At 38.5% G+C, this 16893-nt stretch overlaps 1 protein-coding gene across 1 annotated transcript in view; it reads left to right on the forward strand.

The window, feature by feature from the left end:
• The window catches only part of LOC109831023 (protein MICRORCHIDIA 4-like), a gene marked incomplete at its 5' end in the record, with an annotated part of 53599 nt that extends 44535 nt beyond the window's left edge, over nucleotides 1–9064 (forward strand). The window contains 4 exons of the mRNA XM_020398368.1: nucleotides 4986–5083; nucleotides 5162–5237; nucleotides 6630–6752; nucleotides 8552–9064. Of these exons, the coding sequence (XP_020253957.1) occupies nucleotides 4986–5083; nucleotides 5162–5237; nucleotides 6630–6752; nucleotides 8552–8623 (369 nt within the window). The remainder of the gene's footprint in view (nucleotides 1–4985; nucleotides 5084–5161; nucleotides 5238–6629; nucleotides 6753–8551) is intronic.

The following is a 16893-nucleotide window of genomic DNA, read 5'->3' on the forward strand; positions in this document are numbered from 1 at the left end:
GACCTAAACCTCTCGTCGAGAGACTTCCCTCTCTTCTGGAGTCGACTCATCCACTTGAATGACGTTCGGTCTCATCCACTTCGGCTCTCGCATGAGAGACTTGTTCCTCGACCCTTCGCAGCCGCCTCCTCCGCCCATGGACCAGGGCAGCATGAGGCTCCATGTCAGTCGACTCAGCCTCCATTGGAGTTGAGTCTTGGCGAGGACGCTTCTCTAGCTTTGCCGACAGCCCTTCCTGGGGGTCGGCAAGTTGAGAGGCCGACACCGTAGCTATCTCGGTTGTGCCTAGGATTAGCGTTAAGGTCCTCTCCTGGTACCTGGCAGTAGGGGGCACGACTGAGATATTAGCCACCCGCAAGACTGAGTTATCGAGCAAGTACTCAGCATATCGTCCTGATCTGGTCTAGGGACATCTTCTGCGCGTTCTGACACAGCCATTAGCACATCTTTCCGTATCTCGGGCCAATTTGAGCAGCCCAACTCCAAGTCGTCCCCCATGATCCAGACAATCTTTTTCTTTCAATCTTTGTTCGAGTCGGGGAGATCGGTGATGAGCTTGAACTTGCTAACCATTTGAAAATAAAAGTGGGGCTCGGTTTGGTTCACCTTAACGGTGACCAGACGACCCAGTACCTTCAAGAATGGTTTGATTACCAGCCAATGGCAATCACCACGAACCCTACCAATGGTGTTTGGCTTCATCTGCGCTGGCGACACCGCCCAGATGCTTTAGATATAGCGGGGGCCTGATCCAGTCTATGGTCGTATATCGCTTCTGACCTCGTCGGCGCCATTAGCTGGTACTCTTTGGGAATGTCAAACCTCCCATAAAGCGCTCTCATCTGCGGCTGCGTCACTTTAGAGTGAAACCCCGCCAGCAGAGCGTTGCCTATCAACGGGATCGGAAGATGCCATTTGGCGGTGGATAATCGATCGCTTGAGTAGATGATCGAAAAGATTCTTGAGTTCTCAAATAGAATTTCAAAGAGCAATAACTGCTCCTCTCATAGTATTAGCCCTATTTATATGTAGCTGAACCCACAACTGTCGGAATCTCAACGGTCGGATCAGAATTTAGCCAACGGACGGGATGAACTTTCAGAATTTGAAGCGGCATCTCCCAGATCGAGGCACAACCCACCTACCCTGAACAGCTCGCAATCTAGCACGAAAAACGGAGTTGCAGCAGTCAAAAGGAATGTGTGGTGGCGTCAGCCACATTACATCTAAAGGGGCTTTTCAGTTCCCCCACCTAATGCGCGTCAGTTTTCGTCCAAGACCATAGTGTCATTTCACTTGGACCCGGTCCAACCCGACTCCAAGCGAAATGGGCCAACTGTTAAGGTGTTTTCAATCGCCAATATTAGGATCCGTCATTACTCCTAATTCGACCGACTTGACGCTTGGAATAGCTAAAGTCCCGATTCAGTCGACTTGCCGAGTTGACATCTCGCCAGAGTCGATTTGAAAGACGGTACTTGCCGACCCTCATCGAAGATGACTCGCCGCAAGCTTACTAGACTAATTATCTAGCCGACATCTCACAAAAGCCGACTCGAAAGGCGGCACCTCTCGACACACCTTCATACGAGACAAAAGGCGACTACGACCTCGAGCCCCCCGCTGACAACGCGTTGACATCACATTGTATGCGTGACAGGCGCCATCATTCCTTCATCCCCAATATTATTTATGATACATCGGACCATGCCGGCTTCGCACGCCGACTATCCCATCTTATTAAATGCTGAAGTGACCACGCCCACTTCGCGACTGACACCTTTAAAGTCATAGCTGACTCAGACGAAAAGACCAAAATGACCTTCTTTCGTTTCCATAAAAGGGGAAATCATTCTCAACATAAGGGTAAGCAATTTTCTCAGCATTTTTTTCCATTCCACTGCACTTAAGAGCTGTTATAGTTCGCCGCTTTCCCACTCCAGTAATTAGCTAACTTGATTGCGGAACCATACCCCGCCCTATTAGGAGTTGTTGAACGTGCAAGGAAGATTAACTCTACTCAAAACCAGATATTCGGAGAAGTTAGCGACTTCTGATCAATCTTATCCCGACTAAGTTATTGTGTGATTATCTAACATCAACAATTAGGCAGTTAGAAAAGATTGTTTGGCTCCATATTAGATGATTATGTAATTGTAGTTTATTTGTTTTACTGCAAATAAAAAACCTGATTCGCCTTACAACAAAAACAAAAACAAAAACAAAAACAAAGCCTTTTATCCCAAAGTGTTAAGGGATATATTATGGAGATCTATAATGTTATAGTATATTAAGACTAATATATTAGGTGTATAAATTAGAGATTTGGTGATTGAGAGATATTAAGAATGTAATTAAGAGAATAATTGTGAGATATTAATAATAGTATTAGAGCCAAGCAAACTCTAGCCTCCATAGAACCCTAGATCCTCACAAACTCTAGCCCCCCCAATTCCTCACTACTAAACTCCTCCCTCTGCCTTACAACCGCCCTTCTTTCTGGTCACCATGAACAGTGTTTTGCGGTGATTATTCACCGTGAACGTTATCACGGACTCTTATCTGCCTTGATTTCGATGGCCTTGTTGATAATCAGGATTGCTATTATTGATAGCGGTAGTCATCCTCGATGTTTATGTTCTCGTCACCGACTGTGCTGCCTAGATTTTCTTTCGTTCACTGCCTACTCAAATTGTTGATGCCACTTGTATTCTAAAAACTTGATCACCATTAGCTACCGGAAAAAAGGATTTCGATTGAGTCATGATATAGTTTAGAAATTGGTTTAATTAAGGTTATTTTCTCTGTTTCATTTGTTTGGTGGATCCCTAAAGATGGATCATTCGTATGACATATCCCTAAAGAAGGGTCATTTGTTTGTTAGAAAATGAAGAGAATCATTTGTTTGGTTGATTCCTGGAGAGGATTGTTTGTTTGGTTGATCCGTAAAATGGATCGTTCGTTTGGTTGATCCGTGAAAAAGATCGTTTATTTGGTGAATCCCTAGAGAGGATCGTTTGCTTGGTGAGTCCTTAGTAAGGATCGTTTGTTTAGTAGGTCTCTAGTCGATCTGTGAAGAAGATCGACGTATCGCATTTGGTGATTTTAGTTTAGATTGCTCGTGGTGGAAGATATTAAAAGATGAAGACACATATGATGAGAAAGGTCACACAGAAGATTTAAGCCTTTTAAGTCGTGTCATAAATTGGAGTACATCTTGTTTGTAACAAGTTGGACATGTATGATATACATGCTCCAGCTTTAGGGGGAGTATTAAGGAGTATATTATGGAGATCTATAATATTATAGTTATAGTAGGAATAATATATTAAAGATCATAAATTAGAAATTTGATGATTGAGAGATATTAGGAATGTAACTAAGAGAATAATTGTGATTACATAATTGTGTTCAGTCCCACATTGACTACACTATAAACTTCTTGTTATTGTATCCTTATATAAAGGGGAGTAGATGTAGCTTTTGAGATATGAATGAGAATATACAATATTTTATTATTATATCCTTATTTATTGCTTACAACCAAGTTCTTTTAGGACTACTACCCCCCCCCTCGAAACACCCAATAACTGTAGTAGTATCATTTTTCTTAAGCAGAGCACTTATTCTATCTCCAACCTTTTTTACCTCTACTACATTATCTTCTGTTATGTTATCTACAAGTATTCACACTTTGTTTCTGTTCTGCTTTCCCATGTATCAGATTTTATATCCGGTCTTCTTAATTTCTCTATATTTTTCACTTGTCGATTTAGTTTCCTGTAAACAAATTATACTAAACTTTTTCTTCTAATAATGATAATCTACTAATTCTGTTGTCATTTGGGTAAGAGTACCTATAATTTAAGTAGCTAACCTAATTATATTTTCTTGTAAATAGCTCCTACCTTTGTCTCCTTTATGATGTTCCAATCTATGTCTAATACTATTTGGCAATCTATTAGAGGATTGTAGTTTCTTAAATGTACTTGATTACTTGTCATCACACTAAGATGACATCGATATAACGTGTAGCATCCACGAAATGCCCTATCAAACCACCCTTGCCTATTTATCATTGCATTGGGGTCGCATCAATGCAACACATTGCGGTGGAGATCCCCCAATGAATAATCTATGGGGTTCATGTCACGTGGATCCAACTATGTTTTATTGGCTGCCGAAGTTAAAAAAGCCGTTACCCCTCTGTGGAAAAAGCCATTTCCCAATATAATTTGGCACCAGCCTAAACGACCCTCATCACAGTTGTTCAAGTGCTAGCTTCACGTTTTTGTTTGGGATGCTTCATTGCCTTCTCTGGCAACCACAAGAAATTAAGTAGAAAATCTCTCTCCCATAATTTGAGTAGAACTGCTTTGGCATAGATCATCTTGATTTCTCCCTCCATAAATTTATTGATGAAGAATAAAGATTCCCAACTGCTGGTCCCATGAGAAAACCAAAGCCATTGTCATCTACTCCTGCAGGGAGAAGAGGTACTCCCTACACCACAGTAACATTGACGCTATCCTCTGTGATGTGGATGCCACTGTTGTCTCTCAGCGGACGGCGCGAACTTTCAGGTAACTGAATTTAATAGTTAATAGTTAATAGACTTCTAGAGTCCACCATTGGCACCTAGTCAGTAGGCGACCATCGATGCCGGGGGCTGTGATAGGTCTTCTGGTGCACTACAGATCCCTCTCTTTACTCACTGTAGTCACCCTCTTCTCATCATTTCCTCAAGCATCAAAAGAAAATAGAAAAGAGCAGCATTTTGTTAAGGGAGAAGCAGATCGTTTTAAAAAAAAAGTAAAAGGGATGGAGTGATTGAAATCCTATATATGATTTGATCCACTTCCTTTTATCTAATGTTGCAGATTGACTTGTATATTAGAGTTCTTTATGTTCCTTGCTGATTTTCTACTTCTATTACTTTTTCTTTTTATGTAGGGGAGCTTATATTACTGTTATTCTACTGGCAGGCAATCCTAGTTACATGCAATGGAAATGAGACCGGCAATGGAGATTCTCCACTGAGAATCAAGCAATTGACGGATGAAAATGAAACATTGAAGAAAAGGTAATAATAATGGATATCATGTGGAAGTTGCTTTTTATGTCACCTTTATGATTAGTAGTGACAACTGCACTTTTGTAGGATAATGAAACTTGAAGAGAGAATAGCACGTGAATTGCAGCAGGAGAGGGAGAAGAATAAATTGTTAACTGAGCAGGTAAGTTTGTTGCTACTTGATTCTTATAATTTACTTCAGTTTATCACCTGGGATGGTTGTTTTGAAGTAGTAGCCTGATATCTCGTTCTTTGTCATCGTGCAATCATTGCTTCACATTGATGTCTGGTGATATTTTACCCTCATTAGAATTTGAGAAACCATCAAAGGGTCAACTTGAAATTCAAATGCTCATTAGCTTTCATTACATTTGTCTTATATTCCAAATCATAATGTGCCTACGTATTTCCTATAAATTACATTATCAGCCATAATGACTACCCTACACAAAACAAGAGCAGACAACCATAGTCCTTCTTTGATATCAAGTCCCATGGCTGTCCGATCTTATATTTAGTGTTTTTTCCTCTGCATCACGGCATTTTTCAACTTCCAGCAGTTAATTTTAAAAGCTAAACACTTAAGCATAGGCTACATAGATTCTCACATTTTGCAATTTGTAGCCTAAGTATGCATTCTTTAAGATTGCAACAGACACTGAGAGCACCATGTGGGACTGGATAGAGGTGATATTATATAGCTCCTAGTCCTCTTCTCTGCTCCTATTTCTCATTTTCAATCAATTGATATCATTGTTCAAGTCCTTGAAAAAGTGATTTTAAGCTCAAGGCACTGTTGTTAACCAGCCAAGTACCTGAGGAGTCGACATTGGGCTTTTCTAAATATCTGTCAGAGAAAACACACCATCGCAGATATGCCGTTCGATTAATGCATGACATGAAAAATACAATTAACCAGTTGGCTGCAGTTCAATATAATAAGCCTAGATTTCCACTGATCCAATCTATGTTTAAATTTTTGCATGTAAGGATCTCTCTTGTCGTACAGAATTTTAATTTTTAAACTTTATTATTTTGATGATGTAACTTTTCTCAAAAAATGAAAATAAAAAAATTGGTATCATCAGAGCAATAAGGAAGTCCTCTAGTTTCCAGGGTTAGTGCCTGATACACGGCAAAAGAAATAAAACTTAAAATGATGACAACTAATTACTTGATGTTCAAAAATCACTTGGTTAACACATTAAGTGTCAAAGAAGTTGCTAATCAGGCTGAGAAACAAATTGAACCATATCTGGTTGTCATATTGGCACCCAGATGCCAATATAGTGGAGGAAATAGCCTTTAACAGAACTGAATGGAAGCGTAGGATTCTACCTAGATGAGCTAATTGAAGCTATTCTAATTCATAAACATCTGGTTCTCAATTTGGCAGATGATCTTTCTTTTTTATAATATCAACCTAGGTGAAGAAAGAAACAAAATGGTGACTTGTTATTGCCCGTTGCAGCTATTGGAATCCATAAAGATTTGATTTGGTAACTGCTTGTAGATTTCAGTGCTCTAAATGTTTAAAATTGTGGGCTATCAACAGTTTGAAGCTGCAAAAAAGAAGCTGGATGAGGCAACTAAAGAACAGGAAGCTTTAGTCGACGTTTTCGCGGAAGAAAGAATCCGCCGAGACAAAGAAGAGGAAACTTTGAGGAACAAGTTGAGGGTAAGGAAGATTAAGATGCTTCTTTTATTGGCTTTGTTTTTATTTATCGTGAAGGGGTTTGTCATTGCATATAGTAACCCTGGCCAGAATCAGCCTATTTATGTTTTACTCCTGATGGGCATTTATATACCACACAATTTTCCTTGTTTCAGTACTCTTAAGTTGTAACACTTCTATGCCCGAGATATTTTTCACTATACTATGTTATTATCTTCTTTTAGACAACCATGTTATATGAAGTGATACGGCATTAATACCCTTTAAGTTACATTTTAAAAAAATCCTTTACCCAATTCTCATTTCTTCCCCATTTGGGCCATTTCTTGAACATTTTCAAACTGAAGCTTCAACAGTATGTATTCAAATTTTAGGTTATAAGGTTATCAAGCAATGGAGCAGTTGTTGAGACTTACGTAACTGCACATCTCACTGCAGAGATGTGCAGTTTCCCTATTAAATCAGAGTTCGATGAAGGTATAGGCTGTAGATCTAACTTGTTAAGATTGAAAAAATTTACCCATTTTTGAAATTAGGGTTAGGGTTGGGTAATTTGATAATTTACTGAGAAGATAAATCTGTAAATGGCAAAAAAAAATAGCGAGGGGAGACTGTTGGTTCCTTCAAAAAGGGAAATTTGATAATTTTACCCTACAAAATAACACCCCCTTGTGAAAGTAACAGAAAAAAAAGGAACTTTAGGCTGTGTTTGGTTTGAGGTGAAGTGAAAGAAAAGAAAATGAAATGGAAAAGGAAAAGAAAGAAAAAGAAAAAGAAAAAAGATTTTTTTATATGTTTGGTTAGAAAGAAACTTGTAGAAAGAAATTTGAAGGAAAATACATAAAAAAAATAAGATAGAAAAAACCATTAACCCTTATATATAAAAATTATACTAAACCCCATGAACTTTTAGTGTTTTGCAATAAACCCCTATAACCTTTGAAAATCACACCAAACTCCCATGAACTTTTTGGAATTGCAGAAAACTCCCATAAACGTTTTCAGTTTTGTAGATAACCCCCATACATTAGAACCAAAAAATAGCATAAAGAGGCATTTTGAAAGTCCATGGGGGTTTAGTGTAATTTACCTAAAAGATCATAAGGGGTTTCTGGAAAAGTTATTGGGCGTTTAGTGTGATTATGAAAATTCATGGGGGTTTACTATAAAGCACTGAAAGTTTATGGGTGTTTAGTGTAATGTACCATAATATATCCTATAAAGAGAGTTCTTTACATGATTTTTTTTTTCATATGTGTATAGTGTACTTAAACCTACATAAATGCCCTAGTTGGGCCACTGAATATAATGGTCTTAGCCCTGGTGGGGCCCACACTCAATCAATGGAGGATTTTTCTTCTCAACGCATTGGGTAGTGGCATCGACATAGCGGGAGTTGTCAGCACAGGGGGTAGTGGCATCGAGTTAGCGGGAGTTGTGGTCGACCGGCCCAGACAAAATTTTCCCCAACTTTCACTAGCTTCGGAGGAAGAAATTGAGAACGAAAATTCAGAGCCTTGTTTTCTTCTCTGATTCTCATTGTCATTTTCTTCTTATCTTTCCATCAAACCAAACAATACAAATCTATTTTCTTTTTCTTTTTCTTTTTCTTTTCTTTTCCATCGTTTTCAGTCAAACCAAACAGGGCCTTAGTGTATGAGTGCAAAATACAATTTAGAATACATGAGTGGAAAACCAGGAAACTTTGGGTTACCTGTTTATTCTTGGAACTGGTGGAATCATGTTTCTACCGTATCTTCTTATTGTATATATTTGATGAGTATATTTGCTTCTTTTTGAAGGATGCTTCTATTACGATACAAGATCTTCTGGAGAAGTTGAGCTCGAGCCGAAATAAACAAAAACCATCATGAAGAAATGAGAATGCAAATTAAACCTTGAAATTCTCTTTAGCAGTTGCATTCGCAACAGGATCACTGTTCCTACTTTAGAAACGCTACACAAAGGGATGAGAAGATGGTGAGGCATCCTTCATCAACTAAGTATTTAGTGCGTTATGTAAATATGAATCTCCCTTTAGTAACTTTGTATGCACGTGATGTGACTATGTAAAGTACAAGGCTAAGTTTCTTGCATGTATGAGTCTTGTATCTCTGATGTAACTTTGTATTGATTATCGATGCAAGGGTTATCTTCCTCTACCTGTCTTAATGCAAGGAAATTTAGTCCCATTGAATTTCTCATGTTAACTTAGTAGGTATAAAGCTCTCTTAAGTTTGAGATGTCAACTACTTAAGAGCGTCTCTGATGCTACGATATATTCACTAAAAGAGTGCAATATCCTTTTGTCTGTATGTTATGTGTATTGTTCCTTTGTACAAAGAAGAAATCTCTTCTATTTTGGTTAAAGATTTGTATGTTATGCAGTATGTATTCTCTTTTTGACGTTTCTGTGGGTTTTCTCTCCAAGGATTAGGATTAGTTTTCTGGAACCTTGTTTGGCGTAAATGGAATTCTAGAACTCAGTAGTTTTTTTGGGTTTGGATTCTCTTGGCAAACAAAAAAGTAGTGGTGGGACTTCTGCTCTATTATAATTGTTGATTATCTATTTGATAGTTGATTATCTATTTGATACCTAGTGGAGTGCAAATTAGGACTTAGCAATTCATGTTGTTATGGTGAGTGTTAAATTTAAAAAGAATTTCAACCATCCCTCTAGATGATAAACGGTTGTTATCAAAAGTAGCAGTCTATTAACTATTTGTTAAAATGGAGATGGTTGTGTTGTGTTGTGCTTTTTTATATGGGTGCTATTTTCATACACAGCCCACATGAGCAGAAACTAAGAAGAGTCTAACACCTGTTAAGAAGGTAGAAAATGAGATCAAGGAATACGACACTTGAACTAAGATTGATTAATGTGCATGAATATGAATAGCTTCAATCTAGCGATTAGTATAATATCCAAGTTGTCTTGTGCCGTTTTGAACGTTCCTTAATATTTGGGGCATTGCATGATGATGCGGTAGCAAGATCCGTCGGAGATGCTCTTCCTGGTGCTAAGAGCGGAATACGCAGACGCCTTGAACGATAAAGTGATCCAATGAATCAAGTTCATGACTTTTGACATATCTCCTGGCAGGAAGAAGACTGGTTTTGATCAGTTTCCTAAGATTATGCGAGTCCATGGTTGAATTTGCCCTTCTAAATTTGTGNTGCCCAAAAAAAAAAGAGAAAAAAACCACCCAACATTATTTAAAAAACAAGCCAACCCCCTAAAAAAAGGATTTTTCTTAGTTTAATACCACCTAATGATATTGCACGTCTAATAAGCATTTTGACTAAGCAAGTGATGTAGGACAAAAACTTATGTAGGATGAAAAGGTCAAGGCGTTAGAATGAGCCGAAATTCGCATAGCTCAAGTGGAACGGGCCAACGACTAAAACTCATGATCAAGTTTTTGGGCATCCGAGGTCGTCTAGGGCCTCAAAGTTGCGAGTTATGTTTTATGATTCCCTGTTGGACAATTTCGTAATTTTCATTTTTAGTTTCTTTTAGGGATTGCCTTTAAGTACTTTTCATTTGCCAATTGCAATGATTTTTTTTTCCTTGAATTGAATAAAATTTCTCTTAAAGAAACCCTAGTCGTTTTGGCATTTTCTTTAAGGAAGCTATCGTGGCAAGGCTCCTATGATTTCACTGCTATGTCAGTTGGTATCAGAGCCAAGGTTTATCTTGCGCAATGACTAAAAATGACAACAACGATCCTAATATTGTACCCATTCAAACACTTCATGTGATGTAACAACAACTTGAACAATCATGACAACAACATGACTTAATGACGAAAGCATTATAGAACTTACAAAATGGGAATAACCCTAGACAACGAGCGATTCCTTAGGGTAGAGCACCTATTAGAGGCGGGGGCAATTCCCAGGATTCCTTGAATAGGGTTGATGTGGATTTGAATTCGGAAGGGGAGGAATATATTGCTCTTGGTTAGAACAATAATCAGTTTCTTTCTCCTGGGCGGAACAATGATCAATTTTCAAAAATTAAGGTTGATATTCCTTTTTTAGTGAAGATCTAGATGTGGAGGATTTTCAAGCAGGGTATTTTTAAGATTGCAAGCAGGAAGATCGGACAATCTAGCGGTATACATAGGAGTTTTATTGTCTGTCAGTGCAAAATAATCAAAAAAAAAAAAATAGAGGGATAGAGATTTCCAGGTACACCAATGGACTTCACACCACAATCAAGGATCAATCGACGACTATATATAGTGTGGATGAAGTGATTAATCGTGCCATGAATAGGCACAACTAACTAGTCCTAAAAGAAATCAGTCCAATTACAGGAGATTTGGTGAATCATCACGTGATCAAAATATAGTGTATAAGCAGTTTGATAGCCATGAGGAGGGATCCTAGAATTCCATTTAGAAAGCTACAAAGGGTATGGCTGGTACAGTTGTAGGGTCAAAAAATATACGATTGATTCTTGTTTTACGAATGTGTTCTATCACTTGGTAAGAATCCCTTATAATCGCTCTCTCTCGAGTACAAAGGAAGAGAATGTTAATTTGACTTCTCTTTTGTTTAATGTGGGCTCTGTGTGGCGAAAGGATGCTTTACTTGATACTTGAGTCGAGCTTGCTTCTTGTTGACGATTAGATCAAGATCGCGAAAGCTTTTGGCGACGGCTTAGGCTGCAAGAACTGAACTTTGGGTCTTAGGCTTGTGTGCAAAAGCTCTGTTTGGAATCCCCAATGATCCAAAAGTTAGCTTTCCATAGCTGCTCATGGCTATTTATAAGCCCTTAGCACGTAACTGATGTGCTAAAATCGTAGGTAGAGAGGCGTAACTGCCTCCTGCAATTTAGCCCACGTGGGCTGACTTGGTCCTCGTGGCCGTTACAGGCAAACTTCGTGTGGATGACGAGCCTCAATGCGTGGTAAGGTTTGTCAAATTAGAAGAGCTTCAACACACAGCGAGGTTCATCTGATAAGGCAAGCTTAACAGTATGGTGAGTTTCTCTTAACGAACTTTGTCTTCACTGACTTCGTCTGACGAGCTTCGTCTTCACTGGCGAACTTCATCTTTAATAGCTGAATCCAACTGCATTGTAAGTCTTGTGTGGACTTCTTATGACGAGCTTCACCTTCACTGACGAGCTTCGTCATCTGATAAACTTTGATTCTCGTTTCCAGTGATGAGTTTCGGACTTTGCTTTGATGCTTTCAAATGAGCTTCCAAATAATATTCGTCTTCACTGACGAGATGAGGTTCATCATGATAATGATCCTCGCCTGTTCATAATGAGGTGCGACCCTCATTTACCTTTTGGCATTTTTGAGTTATTTGTGTCGGGAACAAATTTTATTGCAGAATTCATTATAACTGTTTATCGATTACAATGAATACAAAAGAGTGAGCCTTTATGCTTTGTAAAAACTACTCTTTATAACAAAACAAGATCACATGTGCTCCCTAGAAACACACGCAAGAACTTTTATCATTCGCTGCTTGCGTGCGATCTTTGCCTGTGCTGGGGGTGCATTAGCCCGTGGACGACCGAATAACAAATCCAAGTTGAATCGTGAAGAAGGCTTAAGGTTGATGTTTCGATTTAGAAACAAAGACAGAAGTGGATATCTTAGTAAGGTAAGATAAAACACTCTTCCTAAGATTAAGTCAAAGATTAGATCTCGAGGAAACACCAAAGGCTTTTGAGGGTGCTTGGAAACAATGAAAACTCAATCTCTTGCTCAAAATTCGCCAAAAAGCTCAAGTCTCTGCCTAGATTCTGCTTTGTCCGCCCCATCCTCCTTGGTTCTAGTCCTATGAGGATATTTATAACCCATAGGGATTATAACTGAAGGTTGAAGTCGAAAAGAAACCACCTGGACAAACTCTCATTTCCGAGACAGTTGCCACTATCTCGGAAACAGAGCTCAATTCTGGCAGTTTTGTAACTACCTCAACTACGTTTAATTGCCATTATTACTATGGTTATGGGCGTGATTTTTTTCTGGCTTCCCTATGTTTTTGGATGATTCCCAATAGTTATGAAGCCACGTGGATTGCACAAAACTCGAGAAAACCGTCGCTAAGCCCACTCTAGTTTCCGATACAGTCGTCGCTGTCTCGAAAACTATGAGTTGTCTCATAGCTTCTGAGACGTTTGTGTCTCAAAACTTGTGTGATGCACTTCTTGGGCATTCCTTAGTTGACCTTTGAGTTGATGAGATTCATTGACTTTTGTTAAAGCATCGCAAGGATCGTTGAATTTTCCATTTAGTTCCTTGCAATATTAGGAGCCGTATGACGAGATAGGAAGCTTTCAAATCGACTCAAGGCGTGTCGACTGACACCGCCTTTCGAGTTGACATGAAGGGACTGGCTTCGGAGGTTGGTCTTTTGCCGAGACCGGAGGTAGGTCTTTTGCCGAGACACTTGCTAGTGTCTCAGACAAAGCCGCCTCTTCCGAGATAGTGGCAATTGTTTCGGAATTTGAGTCGACTATCACTGTCTTTCGAGTCGGCATGGAGAGGGTCTCGTCTAGGACTTTGATATGTCGACTTATATCGACCTTTGAGTCAGCATGAAGGGGGTCTTGAGTCGACACGAAGGAGATCTTGTCTGGGGACTTCGTCTCAGACTTCGAGTCGACTATCACTACCTCTCGAGTAGGCACGAAGGAGTCTCGTCTCGGGACTTCGTCTCAGACTTCAAGTTGACTAATACCACCTCTTGAGTCGGTACGAAGGAGATCTCGTCTGGGGACTTCGTCTTAGACTTCGAGTCGACTATCACTACCTCTCGAGTCAACACGAAGGAGATTTCATCTCAGGTCTCGGCTCGGACTTCGAGTCGACTACCAATGACTTTCGAGTCGACACGAAAGAGATCTCGTCTGGGGACTTCGGCTCGGACTTCGAGTCGACTACCAATGCCTTTCGAGTCGACACGAAGGAGATCTCATCTCGGGTCTCATTTGATCAAGACGTCAGCTACCTTTCGAGTCGACACAAGAAGTGTCGTTGTTGGGTCCTTTTGTTTTGATGATGTTTAACAAACAATTTACCACTAATGTTGTTTATCTATTATTTGTATTTTTATATTTATTCTAGGCAAACAATGTGTTGGAGGATGGATAGAATCGAGCATTCATGATCATATCCAAGGGAGGTTGGCAGAATAGTGGTTGAAGCCTTACAATTCAAGTTGAAGATCCAAGTTAAGGTTCATCCGTAAGTGTACCAAGATAGAGCTTCGTTAAAGATCACAAACTTGGGTATAATTAGTTTAGGGTTTATATTATGTGTGTTAGATTTAAGCTCAATATCATATACACACACATTTTATTGGTTTCTATGTATATATATATATATATATATATAGTTATGTATATATACACAACTTTTGGTTTTATAGTTTATAAGTTTATATAAATATGAAACCTATATTATTGTTTACATATATATACATGTTTCATATTTATCATTTTGTTAAATGCATATTGTGCAAAACTTCATTTTTGCATAATATTGAGTTTTTAGTTTATAGACTTAACAACAATAGTTTGTATCTTTTATCAAGTCTATAAAATCAGTTTATAAAGTTTTCAAAACATTGTTTAGTCAAAATGACAAAACAAGTATGTTTTATTTTTATGTTTTGAACCATTTTGTAAAATAAAGAGATTTCTCAAATGGGAAGTGCTTTGTAACATGTGTATTATCATGTTTACAATCATTTCCCAAAGTTTTATATTTTTCTGATTTTATTTGTTATTTTTAAAAAAGGTTTGAAAATCAGATTTTTGTTTCAAAACATGTTGATAACTTGTTATCAGTCGACTGATGTGTCGACTGAAGAAATCGCCTGGAATGTCAAAAAGTTTTTGTTTTATTTTGGTCGACTGACCAGTCGACTGATGAGGTCATCAGTCGACTAATAAGGTCGTCAGTCGACTGATGAGCTGGAAAATATCTCTAACGGTCAGCTCATCAGTCGACTGATGAAACCCGTTAGTCGACTGATGCTGTAATGACTAGTTTTTTCCAGCCTGTTTCAGTTTTAGTTTTTTGGTCTTTTTTCCTTGTTTTCTCTTGGCTTTGGGGTTCCTATAAATACCCCCACATATCTTCAGTTCTATTCACTGAAGAGAAAAGTTTTACAAGGGTTTTAATAGTTTGTTTAGTTTGTTTAAAGTGTTTAAGCGTTGTTTCAAGTTTAGTTTGTGAAGCAATTTTTACACGAGCAAAGTGGAGATCATCCTTTGGTGTTTGAGCAATCACTCTTCTTCCTCTCTCTTGTTATCTATAGAGAAGTTTCCTTAAACTCAATTCTAGCTATTTTATTGTTTTGATTTAATTTCCATAAGCTAGATTTCATATTGAGTTTAATTGTTTTTATTGAATCTCTTTGTTCACACATAACCATTAAGATTATTGTATTTACATTCATAGTATAATTTGGGTTGTAGGTTTGTGACTTAGAGTGTGAGCTTACATAGCGTTCTCATCCTTTGTAGAGAACAAACTTTATCATATTCATGCTAAATTGTGAGGTTCACTTTGTATTACACTAGTATACCGAGAGGAGTGTGTGGTGAGAGATGAGGTCATCCCAAGAGGAGTGGGGTAGGTGGTAATGCCTAGAAAGAGGTTGTAATTCCTAACACTTGAGAAAGACACGGACTAGAGACCAACACTTGAGGTGGTAGTTAGTGTGTTTACATTGTGAGTGATTGTAAAGTTTTTGGTGAGCTAGAAAACCGAGTGTGAGGTATAAACGTTGTTCGGGTGAGCATAGAAAACCCGGTTGTGATAGTGGAGATCTCCTCGAGGTGAGAGCGGAGACGTAGGTTGTGGGGCCGAACTCCGTGATCATATCTTTTGTTTGTGATTGCATTAGAGTACTTATTCTTGTATTCATATATTATATCACCTTTGTGTATTACTCTTCATATTACCCTATCACATTTGTAGATTATTTATTTTACCCTTGTATTAGTTTATATATCCTTGCATATAATTCACCATATATCTCTTTGCTAGGATATATCCATATGCTCATATTGCTTATTCTTGTTCATAACACATTGTATATCTATCTTGCAAGAATAGTTTGTTGAATTAGTTTTAAAGCTCATAAAATCAGATTAGATTAGCATAAGACCCTAATCACCTCCCCTCTAGGGTCTAATAGTCGTATCGTCTAGTTAAGATGTCGGCTACCTTTCGATTCGACACAGGAGGTGTCATCTCGTCTGGTTAAGATGTCGACTACCTTTTCAGTCAACATAGGAGGTGTCATCTCATTTGGTTGAGACATCGGCTACCTTTTGAGTCGACACAGGAGGTGTCATCTCGTCCGGTTGATTGAGACGTCGACTTTTACTCGATTTGTTAGGGTCATCGGATTGTGATTCCCATTGTTGATTTGGCTCCTTTGTTGATCTTTGGCATTACATGATTCTATATAACTCAGATGATGACGTTTATCGCCTTATTTTCAACTTGAGCTATGTATGATACCCTATAGGTAATTTTTGATGCCTACAGATACCCCCTCCAAAGTGTTTTAGCCTCATTCTTTCATAGAGGAGGCTGAAATACTTTGGATATGATACACCCAGCCTTCACTTCTTAGACTTCTTTAGCTTTTAGTCTATTCAGTATTTTGTTGAATAGCCAAAATTCTTCCGGTGCTGCGTTTATCGTCTGACCGTTGTCAAAATCTTGAATTGAAGTTAGTGTGTTGATTTCTGAATTTAGCTCGTGTCGTTGAATTAACATTGAATTGATCATCATTATCGGGAATTCGTATCTGAATCATAATTGAACTCCTCGGGATTATCCTTTTGACCTGGAATCTCATCCTGAGCCTTATTTCGGCAAAAATCATTGACGTGTTGATCGGCGTAGACCTTCGTTACAACATATTGACCGGCATGAACACAGTTTATATTCATACGTTAGCTGGAGTCTACACAGTTTAAGCTCTTAAGGTGTTGAAGCGTGGAGAATCACTTTATACTCGTGTACTCATTGGAGTTTCAGGAATCAGTTTAACCTCATGTATCCGTTAGAGGTTCAAAGAGATGCAGTTTATACTCGTATATTCATTAGAGTGTTCAGGAATTAGTTAAACCTCATATATCCATTGGAGG

This window comes from Asparagus officinalis, chromosome 2 (genome assembly GCF_001876935.1).
Source record: "Asparagus officinalis chromosome 2, Aspof.V1, whole genome shotgun sequence".
NCBI lineage: Eukaryota > Viridiplantae > Streptophyta > Magnoliopsida > Asparagales > Asparagaceae > Asparagus > Asparagus officinalis.